This window comes from Rhinopithecus roxellana, chromosome 10 (assembly GCF_007565055.1).
Source record: "Rhinopithecus roxellana isolate Shanxi Qingling chromosome 10, ASM756505v1, whole genome shotgun sequence".
NCBI classification, from domain to species: domain Eukaryota; kingdom Metazoa; phylum Chordata; class Mammalia; order Primates; family Cercopithecidae; genus Rhinopithecus; species Rhinopithecus roxellana.
Window position 1 is genome coordinate 121,202,340 of NC_044558.1, and position 15,951 is coordinate 121,218,290.

At 38.3% G+C, this 15,951-nt stretch overlaps 1 protein-coding gene and 1 pseudogene across 22 annotated transcripts in view; one reads left to right on the forward strand and one right to left on the reverse strand.

Moving 5' to 3' along the window:
• VEZT (vezatin, adherens junctions transmembrane protein) overlaps window positions 1–15,951 on the forward strand; it is an 83,976-nt gene that overhangs the window by 54,532 nt on the left and 13,493 nt on the right. For all 22 annotated transcript variants that reach the window (XM_030938624.1, XM_010383908.1, XM_010383907.2 and 19 more), the window contains 3 exons: window positions 3,067–3,214; window positions 9,731–10,062; window positions 15,388–15,581. In XM_030938624.1, the coding sequence (XP_030794484.1) occupies window positions 3,067–3,214; window positions 9,731–10,062; window positions 15,388–15,581 (674 nt within the window). The remainder of the gene's footprint in view (window positions 1–3,066; window positions 3,215–9,730; window positions 10,063–15,387; window positions 15,582–15,951) is intronic.
• On the reverse strand, window positions 10,069–14,536 carry LOC115899948 (annotated as a pseudogene).

The following is a 15,951-nucleotide window of genomic DNA, read 5'->3' on the forward strand; positions in this document are numbered from 1 at the left end:
ATGGAGCTTGTAGTTCAGTGTGGGTTAGGGAGTGATAGGGTTAGCCTATCCAAGACTACAGATTATATGAGTTCTTTGTGCCAGTCATTTTTCTAGAAACTGGGGACCTAGCAGTGAACAAGATAGACAAGATCCTTATTCTCGTGGAGCTTACCTTCTAGTAGATGAAATAATCAATAAAAGATGGACTTGGTGTGGTGGCTCATGCCAGTAACCCCAGCACTTTCGGAGGCTGAGGTAGGAGGATTGCTTGAGCCCAGGAGTTTGAGACCAGCCTGAGCAATATAGTGAGACCCTGTCTCAAAAAAAAAAAAAAAAAAAAAAAAAAATTGTTTTAAATTAGCTGCGTTTAAAACACCTGCAGTCCCAGCTACTTGGGAGGCTGAGACAGCAGGATTCCGTGAGCCCAAAAGGTCAAGGCTGCAGTGAGCTGTGTTTGTGTCACTGCAACTCCAGCCTGTGCAGCAGAGTGAGAGCCTGTCTCAAATAAACTGAAATAAAATAAATGGACAGATGGGATTCTTCAGATAAAACAGTTATTATGAAGAAAAAGAAACGGGGGAATAGGGTACAGAATGATTGGTGAGGTGCTGCTTTTTATTAGATGGTAAGAGAAGACCTCTTTGAGGAGCTAGCATTTAAACTGAGGTTTGTATAATGAGAAAGATCTGGAGGAAGAGTATGCCAGTTAGATAGACCAGTGAGTAGAAAGATCTTGTGGCAGGAATGAATTTAGCATGATTGGAGTATAAAAAGAAGACCATCATGAGTTGAGCACAGTAAGTTGGAGGTTAGAGTATGAAATGAAACTCAGAGGTAGCCAGGGGCCAGATCATATTCTCCATATAAGAAACCTTAATAAATTTAACTAAAAAAGAATCCACCAGTCATTTTGAGAAGACCAGTAAGATATGTAAACCCTTGTTTGCCTGATCAAAGTAAAGAGCAGAAATATACAAGATTAATAATGAGAACACAGTGGTAACCATGGATATAGAAGACATTAAAATAACTGGAAGGGGATATTATATGCAGCTCCACAGCAACAACTTTAACCATGTAGGGGAAAATGGTTCTTTTCATTTCTTTTGAGACAGTGTCTTACTCTGTCACCCAGACTAGAGTGTGGTGGCATGATCACGGCTCACTGTAGTCTCATTCTCATGCGATCCTCCTGCCTTAGCCTTCCGAGTAGCTGGGACCAAGGCACACGCTACCACACCTGGCTAGGGTTTTTTTGTGTTTTTTAGAGACAGGGTTTCACCATTTTGCCCAGGTTGGTCTCGAACACCTGGGCTCAAGGGATCCCACACTGCTGGCATTATAGGCATGAGCCACTGAACCCAGCCTCATTTCTTATCAAAATAAAAATCTGCAAAATTGACCTAGGAAGAATTTTAAAACTTGAAGAGATTGGACATGGGATAAAGAATACTCAATTTTAAAAAGAAAACACCTGGTTTATATGTAGACAATGGAAAATATGAAACTATTTTTAAAAAACAGTGATAGAGTTCTTAGTGCTCTACTGTGGATCTCCAAGTTATATTAAGCGAAAAAAATCAGAAAGTGCATGGATCAGTATTTATCGTATCCTTCAATTTGTGCATGAAAGGGACTGTGTGTTTATACAGGGATAAATATGTATGTATGTGTTTGTGTACATGCATGCGTATATACCTACATATCTCCAGATACACATTTATATTTGAATTTGCTTTTATGTATGTATACATAAAAAATCTTGGAAGGTACTGGTAAAAGGAATTGCCTTTGCATTTGGATAGTGGAACTACATGGCTAAGGCATAGAGGTGGAAAGTCGTTTTTGCTGTATCCCTTAATACCTCATGAATTTTGAATCCTGTGAATATATTACCTATTCAAAAGCAAAGTGAATTTAAAATTTTTTAACTGCCAGATCCAGATGATTTTATAGTTAAAAAAAAATTTCAGACTACAGGAAATGTTAGAAAGTTTCCCTATATCATTTTATTTATGAAAATACCGTAATCTCAATACCAAAACATGTTGTATTACAAAGAATAAAAACCAGTTTTATTACAAAGAGTATAAGCCAGTCTCATAAATGGAGATACAAAATGTTTAAATGGAATATTTATAAATTTAATATTGGATTGTATCAAAAGATTATTATAATATAACCAAATAGGAATATGCTAGAAATGCAAAAATGGTTCACAATCAATTATTATATGGATGTAATTATTTAGAGAAACAATTAAAGGGAAAATCATTATTGATTTTGATGTGTCTGTAAGATGAGGGCAGAGGAAACCTACCAGTAATCTATGTCAAACAAGCTAGATAGAACAGGCCTGGTGCCACTTGTATCAGTCTGTGTATTTCAGATAACGTTCAACTAATAATGTCCTGCAGTATACAGACTGAGAGGAAAAGGGTATTTGCTGTAGCATAGTGAGAACCCTGAACCAAGACACAATAAAGTGCCCAATACAGCTTCAAATGGTAGGTGTCAAAAATAACGGGGCTGGGTGCAGTGACTCACACCTGTAATCCCAGCACTTTGGGAGGCTGAGGCAGGGAGATCACTTGAGGCCAGGAGTTCGAGACCAGCCTGGACAACGTGGCAAAACACCATCTCTAGAAAAAAATGCAGAAATCAGCTGGGCGTGGTGGCGCATGCCTGTAATATCAGCTACTTTAGAGGCTGAGGCAGGAGAATTGCTTGAACCTGAAAGGCTGAGGTGGTAGTGAGCCAAGCTGGTGCCACTGCACTCCAGTCTGGGTGACAAAGCAAGACTCCGTCTCAAAAAAATGAATAAATAACATCACTTTAACCCTTTTGAAGAGTTGAACTTTTAATTTTTTAGACATTAAAAATTGTATCCACAAGTATCCAAGATATCTGAGGTATTATGTTAATATATTAGATATTTAAAATTAATTTTTGTTTAAAAACTACTGTAAATCTCCTCATCCAAAAGTTCAGAATAAAGATTAGTAAATGTGATGTAGGACAATTTCACTGTATCTTTTATGCTTTCATGAAAAGGCTTTGTTGATTGCCTTAACCTAATTTAACCTACCCCCTGAACTCTGAGAGTGACAATGTAACCAACTACATCTGTGTGGTGCCTTTTAAGGAGCTGGGCCTTGGACTTAGTGAAGAGCAGATTTCAGAAGAGGAAGCACATAACTTTACAGATGGCTTCAGCCTACCCGCATTGAAGGTAATCCATTTGTGGAAGGGAAGGGCTGAAGAAAAGATAGATGCATTTGGATTGTGTCTATGCTTTCTGAATGTAAATGGTGCGCCTGTTCCCCTCATTGTTTGCTGCACGCCATCATCATAAATGCACGGGTGATGTTTGTAACACTGTCTTTAAGTGCCGAGAGCATAATCTTTATTATGGATTGGAAGAGGAGATCCTTAGATTTTGATCTCCAAATACTTAAAATGCTTAAAGAAATGCCTTAAATTAGAGTTTGGAGATAAGTGAATTTACTTTAATTGGAGACCAATCTGAGTGATTTTATAACTACCCATTTGTTTCAACAAACATGGATAATGTGTTATCTCCAAAATTCTTAAGATTTTTTTTCATACATCAAAAGCCACATGAAAGGGTACATTTAGCTGAACTGACAGTTCACAAAAAAAGAAACACAGGCTAGTCCCAGTGAGGTTGTATTTTACAACGAATTGATCACAACCAGTTACAGATTTCTTTGTTCCTTCCTCACTCCCACTGCTTCATTTGACTAGCCTAAAAAGAAAAAACAAGAAAAGAAGAAATACAAATGGCCAATAAATATGATACAAATTTTTCATTTTAGTAATGAAAGAACACAAATAAAAATAATAAGCTGACCATTTTGCCAAGGATATTGAAAGTTGGTAATTTCATTATCATTGAAGATTCAGGGAGACCTCACACAGACCAGTGGTGAAAGTATAAACTGGTTCACTTTAGCATTGAATACCAATCTTCATACAGGTGTATGAAGCAAAATTGCTTTATTCTAGCAATTTTAATTTGCCCTTACAGATTTATCTCAGAAAGTAACCAAAGATATACCAAAAGTATGTTCATGACATTACTATAGCAGCCATCATTGGAAACAAATTTTTTTGTTTTTGTTTTTGTTTTTGTTTTGAGACAGAGTCTCACTCTGTCACCCAGGCTGGAGTACAGTGTGACTTAGTCACAGCTCACTGCAGCCTCAACCTCCCCAGGCTCAGTGATCCTCTTACCTCAGCCTCCCGAGTAGCTGGGACTACAGGTACATGCCACCACACCTAACGAATTTTTGTATTTTTTGTAGAGACAGGGTTTCGCCATGTTGCCCAGGCTGCTCTCAAACTCCTGAGCTCAAACGATTTGCCCACATCAGCCTCCCAAAGTGTTGGGATAACAGGCATGAGCCACCTCACCCAGCCTCCAGTAGTATTTTTAAGACATTGATCCAAATGTCTTAAGTTCCTATTAAGTGTTTAGTAAACTCTCCTTAGATGTTTCTTTGTTTTTAGTTTTTAAAATTTCGCTTGATACCATGAAAATTAGTGCAAGTATTGTTAGCATTTATCAAGATCCATTTTGTTTTGAGACTGTATTGACTTCGTATCTTTTACATTTTCTAAATCAACGTAAGTGTTCTAGTTATCTTGTTTGTTTTCTTTCTCTCCTGCTTAAAATTTGCTTTGACCTATTCTTACTCCCATTTTAACCCGTCTCAATAAATGGCACCTCAAAACTTAAACTGGAAACCTGGACACCATCTTTCTTGTCCCTCTTTTTGCCCACTCACATCCAGTCTGTTGGCAGATTCTTACTTATACCTTGAAAATGTATTTTAAACCCATCCACTTTTTTCTGTATCCAACCCCGCAGCCCCACCATCCTAGTCCCAGCCACCATCATTTCTTACTTAGGCTGCTGCAGTACTTTCCTCAATTCTCTAAAGTTTTTTCAGAATGCAACTTGACATGTAAAGAGCCTTTTAAATGATTTATCCTTTGAATTTGTAATTCCCCTTCTACAAACTGCAGGAAATTATTCTAAACATAGTCAAGCTTTATATACCAAGTTGCTTATTCGCTTTGTGTTTATAATAGTGCACAATGGAACACTGCCTGAAAGTTCAAAAATAGAGGTGTGGCTGCGTGAGTCATGCCAGAGCCACATGGTGAACCATTGTGTAGCAGCTACAGCTTGCTCGTGAAAATTCTGTAAAAACTTGGAGAAACATCTGTTACCAGTGAAACAATCAGGATACATAAGTGTATATGCAATATGGCCACAACCCTGTTTAAAAAAAAAAAATAAGGAGAAAATACCAAGATATATATAGCTACTCTTCGGGATGGTGGGACTATAGGTAATTGCACCTCCTTTCAAATTTAATATCCTAACCATGCTTTGTTCTTTAAGGAAAATAAATATTTTTTTCAAAGTACAATTTAAGAGATTCTTAATGTGGAAAATTGAGCAAACCTGGGTTTATATTTTAGCCCTGACTGACTAGCCATTTGCCTTTGAATAAGTTATTCTTTAAACTTACGTCACCTGTGAAAAGGAGTTGCCATCCCTGCCTTATAAGGTGTTAGATTAAATGAGAAGACATATTAAATACCTCAAACAGGGCTTGTCATATAATGGGTACCCCCAAATGGTAATAGCTGTTATTCTTTAAGAAGGACTTGGAGAAAGAATTATAGTATTTCATTTCCTTTTAAATTACTTTGTGTTAACTCATCAAGATGCCTTGGAGATTTTTTCTTTATGCTGTTGATGTACCGTTTTTAAAAGCATATTAAATCCTGAATTGTACTCTAGCTTAAGTACAGGCAGCAAAGAGAAGTTGTGGACCCTGTGGAGTCAGATTTTCCAGGTTTCACTCTAGCTCCATTATTTGACTACTGTGTGGTCCCGAGCAAATCATTGTTTCTGTGTTTATTAAAATGGGATAATTGCAATGCTTGCCTCCAAAGGATTAGATGTTTGTCAGTTCAGTGCCTGGTGTAGAGTAAGCAATTAATAAATGTTAGCTGATTTTTGAAATTCTATCTGATATGACCTGCTCTGAAATGTGAGACTTGTTCTCTGTTGCTGTATCCCCATCCTGCCTTCCAACAATGATTATAGCTAGATTCTTTTTGCTCACTCAGTGTTTTACAAATCAAAGTATAATAGTATTTTTATATTTCTTTTATTTTTACCTATAACTAACCTGTAACCAAACTCAATAATTGTGTTACAGTTACCACATTTATCAGGCTCTGCAAGGAACCTTATATTGAGGAACTTTATAGACTTTGCAAACTGTTGAAAACCCCTGTAATGTTCAAAAACTGTGTATTGTCCCCTTCTGTAGTTGCCACTGTATTGTTATTCAGATAAGAAATTTAAAAATAGATTTTGTAAATTAAATTTTTAAAAGTGCGTTGCCCCCTCTAAAGAAAATACATTTTGGATTTATTTTTTATTGTTAACACATCTTCCCTCAGGAAAGTTTAGTGATAGCAAGTATTGCACCTTTGGAAAGAAAAGCAACCTCCGAATTGTAGCCTGAGGAGACATAAATGAAATACAGGTTAAATATTTCTTATCCAAAATGCTTGAGACTAGAAGTGTTTTGGATTTTGGGTTTTTTCAGATTTTGGAATATTTGCCTTACACATTGAGGTTGAGCATCCCTAATCCGAAAATTTGAAATTTGAAATGTTCCAATGAGCATTTCCTTTAACTGCCATGTTGGTGTTCAAAAAGTTTCAAATTTTGGAGCATTTGGGATTTCATTCAAATTTTTGGATTAGGGATACTCAATCCGTCCCTAGAACAGAGTCCTTATCCCTCTCTTTTCCTTTAAGTTTTTAACTAGTTTTTTAAATTTATAAAGTCATATGTTTCCTGCTCTAGAAAAATAAATGCACACATTGTGAAATGCTTTAAATCAAATTTTCTGTTTACCTCTTGGCTATGGTTATCTCCTTATCCAAGGAAAAAAGAAATACATATTTCTGAGTTCTGGTTTAAATGGATAATGTGACAGTGATTGGATGATAAATTAGTCTTTAGAGACAAGGTCTTGCTCAGTCATGCAGTTGGTGCGCAGTGGTGCAATCGTGGCTCACTGTAACCCTGAACTCCTGGGCTCAAGCGATCCTCCCACCTTAGCCTCCCAAGTAACTGGGACAACAGTTACATGCCACCATGCCTGGCTAATTTTTAAGAAAATATTTTGTAGGGACAGGGGTCTCACTATGTTTCCCAGGCTGGTCTCCCAACTACTGGCCTCAAGCAATCCTCCCACCTTAGCCTCCCAAAGTGCTGGGATTACAGGTGGGAGCCACTGTGCCCTGCCTTTAGTCTTTTTAAAAGCCGCAGTAAGCTGTCCCAACTTGATTCTTGCAGTTATCTTGACCCAACATGCTGGAATCATCCTTGTTAGCTCTTATTCTCTCAATACCAATCAGTCAAGAGATTGTATTGGTTCTACTTTCACAATGGATCCAGAGTCCATCTGCTGCTCACCTTCCACTGCTAACCACTGTGGTCTCATTAATGCTAACCTGGAGTATTGCAGTCACTTCCTTACTGGTTTCTCTACTTCTACTCTCATTTTCTTGTAATCTCTCAACTCAGCAGCCAGTATGGGCCTGTTAATGCATAAATCAGATTATGTCACGCTTCTGCTCAGAAATCTTCAGTGGCTCCTCATTGCTTACCTGGCCCCAGCCATACTGAGCTTCTTCTTGTTCCATAGATTTGCCCTGTGTGCTCCCACAACAGTACTTTGCACTTGACTTCCTGATCCCTAGAACTCTCTTCCTTGATGATGATCTCATGGCTCACTTCCTTTAGGTGACACTTTTAGAGACCTCCCTGGCCACCCCCTTCTTCTCTCTCCTTCCTGCTTTCTGTCTCTCTCCCCCTCTTTCATATGTGTACACACACACACACACACACAAAATTCCCCTTCTTTGCTGTATTTTTCCCATCAACCAAGAAACACTATCTTTTTCTTCCTGGACAATCATTATAGCAAAAGGGAAATAGTATCTTTTACTTGTAGATTATTATCTGTGCCCCTCTACTAATATAAGCTCCATTGGAGTAGAGACTCTTTTCATTTTTGCTCTCTGCTGTTTATCTGCACCTAGAACAGTGCCTGGCACCTTGTGGGTGCTCAAGAAATCATTTCTGAATGAACAAATAAAATAATATAAATCATTGTAATCATAAAATTTAATAGTTGAATAAGAAGACTTGCAAGTGAACTTGTAAGTCAAGAATCCCTAGATATCGCATCTGTAGCAACTAGGAAATTTGGCCTTTCTCACTTTAAAAAAATAAAATAAAACAAGTTAATGGTAAAATAGATTTACTTGAAATTACCTTAATTCATTATTGGCATAATTTTAAAATTCATTTAATAAAACCATCTAAATAATATCTATTTTCATAGTTGTGAATAATTGGAATCTAAATTACCAAAAGTGGTTTCATCCTCTTTTTATTGCCTGCTACCTCTTGTTTCATACTACATTGTTTCCTCATACATTTGTTTCGGAGATATTGTCCTCATCTTGAATACGACTGTATCTGGAGAAATATTTTGCTGCCAGGATTCAGGATGTATCTCAGAAATGGGCCTATGAACATATTCAGACTGCTTTTAGAAGAAGAAGAAGAATGGGATTTATCCTGGCAACATACTGAGACCCCATCTCTAAAACTTAAATATTAGCTGAGTATGGTGGTACATGCCTGTGTTTCTAGCTACTCAGGAGGCTGAGGCAGGAGGATCACTTGAGCCCAGGAGTTTGAGATTTCTGTAAGCTATGATCATGCCATTGTACTCTAGCCTGGGCAACAGAGCAAGACTCTATGGCAAAAATTAGTTAATTAATTAATTAAAATAATAGGTTTTGCAATTTCTCATGTCAGACATTCCTGGAGTATTCAATTGATTTTTTTTTTTTTTTTGATGGAGTCTTGCTGTGTCACCCAGGCTGGAGTGCAGTGGCACTATCTTAGCTCACTGTAATGTCTGCCTCCCAAGTTCAAATGATTTTCCTGCCTCAGCCTCCCAAATAGCTGAGACTGCAAACACACCACCACCACCATGTCTGGCTGAATTTTGTATTTTTAGTAGAGACGAGGTTTCACCATGTTGGCCAGGCTGGTCTCAAACTCCTGACCTCAAGTGATCTCCCCGCCTCCACCTCCGAAAGTGCTGAGATTACTGACGTGAGCCACTGCACCTAGCCCTGGACTGATTTTTATGTTAATTTCTTAGCTAATTCATAGGGCAAGGTAATAGTCTTATTTTGAAACCCAAGCTTTTGATCCATGTGACTCATTTCTTTGGAGAAATATATATATATCCACTAGTCCTACTGTCTTCTTTTCTGTGTGAAAATTTTTTTTAAATAATGAGTGAAGATTCACTTTTACTAAAGTATCTCATGCCATCAACACTTCCCATCTAGGACAGAACTGTAGTAAATTATATATTGATGTTACCTGCTGTATCGGAATAACAGGTTCCCACATACATAATTTGAAATCATATTCTTGGCTCATCTTAAGGTAGTTTAAGCTCAGTTATATTTATTATATTTATTATTTAGGATAAAGTGCAAAATTTAAACCAGAAGTTAAGATAAACAAATTTATAGTTTGCTTTGAACACTGACCAATATTTGTTATTGATCTAGTCCTTTTTTCTTTTTTCTTTAGGTTTTGTTCCAACTCTGGGTGGCACAGAGTTCAGAGTTCTTCAGACGGTTAGCCCTATTACTTTCTACAGCCAATTCACCTCCTGGGCCCTTACTTACTCCAGCACTTCTGCCTCATCGTATCTTATCTGATGTGACTCAAGGTCTACCTCACGCTCATTCTGCCTGTTTGGAAGAGCTTAAGCGCAGCTATGAGTTCTATCGATACTTTGAAACTCAGCACCAGTCAGTACCACAGTGTTTATCCAAAACTCAACAGAAGTCAAGAGAACTGAATAATGTTCACACAGCAGTGCGTAGCTTGCAGCTCCATCTGAAAGCATTACTGAATGAGTAAGTTTAGAAATTATACCGAGAAAGGTCTCGGTGATTAGCAAGCTTCATTCGTGTACCATTGTGGTTGTTGGCTTGTGTCCTAGCTAGAAAAAAAGAAGCAAAATTGAGACATGAGCATGAAGGGTGATTTATAGCTACAAATATAGCAAAAATAATAATAATAATAATTTGTAAGTACTATAACTTGAGGGAGTTACAGTTTTTACTTTTCCTTAGTTCAGCAGAAAACTTGGAAAGGTAGGTAAAAGCAGGTGTTGTTCATTCTCTTTGAGAGCTGAAATGGAGATGGTTATAAAGAATGAGTTTCTTTTAACTCTCTTAAGGTAGTGCTCTTCAACTGGAACCTGCAGTCCAATAGAAATATCTATCAATATTGGAACAGTGTGTTACAAGAGGCATTGTTATGTGTAGTGGAAGAGTAACATATTGCTATTTTTCTAAATAAATTACAGCAGATCGAAATTTTTTTGTATCACAGGACAAGCTTTGTGGTACCAGTTGAAAAGCAAAATGTAGAGTCTAGAGTTTATATTTGTTCATTTCCTGCCTTGCATGAAATTGTTGGTACTCTACCTTAATTTCTAAATTTTTATGTCCCACTTCGGTATACTTTCATCAGCTGAAAATACTATTTTCACATATTTCTACGAAGTTTTCAAGTTTAAAAATTGAATCAAGGCATTTAATTGAATACAGTCATTTCCAGTGAAATTTTTCTGTAACAGTTAAATATTCATCATGTAGGACTGGATCAAATGAATGGTTGGGTTCATGTTGTGTTGGTAATCAAGAAGGTCCTAGGAATTCAAAGAGCTGACAAGATTGTAGTTGATGTACTTGACCCTGGGATACAAGGCAAGAAGTGGAATGGGGAAGGCAGCATTTAATTATGTAAATAAAAATGGGTCAAAAGGACTGACATATCAGCAAAATCAGAAGGCTAGTTTCACTGGAATTAGGGAAGATAAGAGATACAAGGATAGGAACTTAAAGTCAGAAAGACATTTTGAGAAGCTAAATTTTTACCCATCAGTTCAAGGCCTGAGATGGGCTTGATATAAGGCTGATATAAAGATTATGACATAAGAAAAATGAAGACACTATGAACTCAGGGTATTCCAGTGGTCTATATCTGCTGTTCTAAGAAAGCAGGTAAATGCTAACCAGTTTCTTAGCCCTGCCTCCTACAGGGAACTGGGCGAAAAGGCCATCTCCACTTGAGTGGGTGGCAAAGGTTGAGTTGTCATCAAAGGAAAATAAGATTTCAGTGGACAGGTTGTAGGCAAAGCCAGAGTCTCTGAAGAAGTAAGTTTTGGCAATAGAATCAGAAATATACGGCACATATTAGAATGCATTAAAGTGAGGGAAGATGGCTCAGGGAAGAAAGCGTGCTACACAAGGTAGACATGAACACAAAAAAGAGGAGCTTTTACCATGGGTAGGAATTGTGGATTATGCATAGGAAGTTTTTGTCCTGTTTTAAAGTGGAATATTCCATATATGCTAATGTCTCTCCTTTCTAAGTATTTTCACTAGAAAGCACACCAGTCACAAACCATCATATCCAATTTGCTCTGTAGTGCTGCTACATACAACTTTTTAAATTGTTAACTAAATAATTGTTTTGTGTTTCATATTTTAGAATGCTCTTTTTGTGTTTCACACCTCTCCCCCATGTATCCTTTGCTGTTCCCACTCTCAGTGCTCAGTGCCCTAGTGTAGGGAAGGGACCATATTGTCCCTTCCCTACACTAGGGCGTTAATCTCTAACTGTTCTCCCCACCTCCAGGGTGTGTATGGCCAAATTAATGTTGCTGAGGCTTATATTTGCCTTCTCATTTCACTGAAAATCTTTTTTTTTTTTTTTTTTTTTTTTTTTTTGAGACGGAGTCTTGCTCTGTCGCCCAGGCTGGAGTGCGGTGGCCGGATCTCAGCTCACTGCAAGCTCCGCCTCCCGGGTTCACGCCATTCTCCTGCCTCAGCCTCTGAGTAGCTGGGACTACAGGCGCCCGCCACCTCGCCCGGCTAGTTTTTTGTATTTTTAGTAGAGACGGGGTTTCACCGTGTTAGCCAGGATGGTCTCGATCTCCTGACCTCGTGATCCACCCGTCTCGGCCTCCCAAAGTGCTGGGATGACAAGGCTTGAGCCACCGCGCCCGGCTTCACTGAAAATCTTGACTTGTTTCGGAGTCATAGCAGCTCAGACTAAAGTCTTTACAAAACATACTATAGAAGTGTTTGTCATAACTTGACTACACTCTGTTTCTATCTTTATTTCTCATTCCTTTCCTTCAGTCCAGCCAAACTGTATAAATGCCTTTTCCCATGGTCCTTCTATAGGTTAGTGCAAAAGTAATTGCAGTTTTTGCCATTAAAAGTAATGACAGGCCAGGCGAGGTGGCTCATGCCTGTAATCCCAGGACTTTGGGAGGCTAAGGTGGGCGAATCACGAGGTGAGGAGGTCGATACCGTCCTGGCTAACATGGTGAAACCCCGTCTCTACTAAAAACACAGAAAAATTAGCTGGGCGTGGTGGCGGGTGCCTGTAGTCCCAGCTACTTGGGAGGCTGAGGCAGGAGAATGGTGTGAACCCGAGAAGCGGAGCTTGCAGTGAGCCAAGATTGTGCCACTGCATTCCAGCCTGGGCGACAGAGCGAGACTCTGTCTCAAAAAAAAAAAAAAAAAAAAAAAGTAATGGCAAAAACCTCAATTACTTTTGCACGAACCTAATAGAACAAGGTTCTGGCCAGGCATGCCTATAATCCTGATACTTTGGGAGGCCGAGTAGAGCAGATTGCTGGAGCCCAGGAGCTGAGATGAGCAACATGGTGAACCCTTATCTCTACAAAAAAAATACAAAAATTAGCCAGTCGTGGCGGTACACACCTGTAGTCCCAGCTACTTGGGAGGCTGAGGTGGGAGGATCACCTGACCCCTGGAGGTTGAGGTTGCAGTGAGCCGAAATCACACTACTGCACTAGCCTGGGTGATAGAGTGAGACCCTGTCTCAAAAAAAAATAAAATAAAAAGAACAACGTTCCTCACCTTTTGTATATGGGCCCAAATTTTATCCATCCCTTCAATGCTACCTCAGAAATACCTCTTCCTTAGTTGTTCCCCATCTTTCCTTACAGTTGGCTGTAATTTTCCCTTCTTCTGATTTCTCATCACACTATCTGTCTCTCTGTGGTATTATCCTTTTGTGCCTGTATTCAGCCCAGTTTTACATCTTACCAGCTTTCTGACTCTAGGCAAGTTTCCCCAACTCTCTGGGCCTAATTCCTTATTATCTGTAAAATGGAAATAAAATGATAGTTCTAATTATTTATGATATTGTAGTCTTTTTCTTTTCTGATAAAGGAAGCAACTACAGAAAGCTTTTGTTTATTTATTCAAAGTAACCAGTGCTATTGATGCAAAAAAGAAAAACCCAACAACTCTTCCAACACTACTTTCAAAATGAGCATATCAAACTTGATTTTCATTAGAATGTAGTTATTTTGTCACACTAGTAAGTAAAAAACCAAGACGCTCCCCTCTGCCCCCTTTTTTTTTTTCTTTTTTTTTTTTTTTGAGACAGAGCCTGGCACTCTGTTGCCCAGGCTGGAGTGTAGTGGCGTGATCTCAGCTCACTTCAACCTCTGCCTTCCAGGTTCAAGCGATTCTCCTGCCTCGGCCTCCTGAGTAGCTGGGATTACAGGTACCTGCCACCACACTCAGCTAATTTTTGTATTTTTGTAGAGACAGGATTTCACCATGTTGGCCAGGCTGGTCTCGAACTCCCGACCTCAGGTGATCCACCAGCCTTGGCCTCCCAAAGTGCTGGGATTACAGATGTGAGCCACCGCGCCCAACCTGCAAATTTTATATATATATGTGTGTGTGTGTGTGTGTGTGTATACATGTGTCTATATACACACACACACATACATACACACACACATACAATGTGAACAATAATTGGGCTTTATCTTGTGGACAAGAATGCCAAGTTAGTCTTTCTTCATAAAAAGCAGTTACAATTTGAGGACACTTCATATTTGCCTTTTGTGCCAGCACCAAGTCTGCCTCATCTGAATCCTTCCATTTCATGAGCAACATCAATTCTTCACTGCCGTCTGTGGCACCAATTATTCTTTCAGTATCAAGACCTCTGGCAAATCCTCTTGGTTTGTCAACAGCATCTCTTTTCTTCTTTGATTTGCTTCATCAGATTCACTGTCAGATAAAGATTTTCTTTTTGTACCATCTTTTTCTTCACCAGCTTTTTGAGAATTAAGAAATGCTTCAATTAACTCTGGACAATCTAAATTTTCTTCAGGTTCCCAAGTATTGTCAGCATCTGTAAATCCCTTCAGGAAATATTCCACTTTCCCATTCCCTACATGTCAATCTAGTACATTTTCCACCACAAATTCATCAGGCTCTGCCTCTTCAACTTTTTAACTTTTCCATTCTGTTTCTTTCCCATTTTTTGCAATGTGGTTTTGTTGGAGGCCATTTGTTATTGCAGACCTGAAGAGTTATTATTCACTGCCTCCAAGCTGCTCCGGCTCGTGGGTCTGTGGTGTCTCCAGTCTTGTGTGTCACCAGCTCGAGCCACATCTGAGTGGGGAGGGAGCCAGGGAGCTGTTGTTGGCAGGGGAAGTGAGGGTGGGGGGGGGGGTGGATATTATATTTTACTTACATATATGTGTAATATCATTTGTTATTTCTTATAAATAGCAGATGAGCTTATTTTTTTCTTTTCAGCCCATAAAATGCCTAGTATGTATGCAAGAAATATTTATTGAATAAATATTTAATACTCTTTATAAGCTTTTTAAAAAATTATGGCAAAGTATATATAACAAAATTTATCATTTAATCATTTTAAAATGTACAGTTCAGTGGCATTAAGTGTATACACATTGTTGTGCAGCCATATCACTGTCCAACTCCAGAACTTTTTTCATCTTATTATAAGCCTTTTTCCTTTTTTTTTTTTTTTTTAATTGAGGTGAGGTTTCACTCCATCCTCCAGGCTGAAGTGCAGTAGCGCTATCGAGGCTCACTGCAACCTCTACCTCCCAGGCTCAAGCAGTCCTCCCACCTCATCCTTAGGCACATGCTTCCACACCCAGCTAATTTTTTGTATTTTTGGTGAAAATGGGGTTTCACCATGTTGCCCAAGCTGGTTTTGAACTCCTGAGCTCAAGCCATTCACCCACCTTGGCCTCCCAAAGTGCTGGGATTTAAGCTTATTTTAAAATAAGCCTTATAAATTATAAATTTTTCATTTCATGTTATAGAAATCTGTTTCTGTTTTTCCTTATGACTCAGGGTAATAATTCTTGAAGATGAACTTGAAAAGCTTGTTTGTACTAAAGAAACACAAGAACTAGTGTCAGAGGCTTATCCCATCCTAGAACAGAAATTAAAGTTGATTCAGCCCCACGTTCAAGCAAGCAACAATTGCTGGGAAGAGGCCATTTCTCAAGTTGACAAACTGCTACGAAGAAATACGGATAAAAAAGGTACCTGTGAGAGATGTCTTTGCCATATGCTTAGCAGACATGCTTATTCTACTCTGGTAGGATTTTATTAGGTGGACTTCTTGTCTTCATGATGAAACTAGCTTTAAAATTTCTTAATTTACTTTTTTTAATGTTGAATTTATATGTAGAAAGTGACACTGAATACAATTCTTGACTCTCATTTTGTAAATTAAAAATGAATATGATTTGAAAGTTCAGTGAATCATATCTCTTTTTTAAAAAAACTGAAATGAGAGAATAAATTTTGATAGTATTTTTCTATTATTAGAACTTCCAGAAACTCTTTTTCAGTTAGGATAATAAAAGAATGAGTTTGATAGTCTGGGGCTAGGAACTTGAGTTTTTCTTT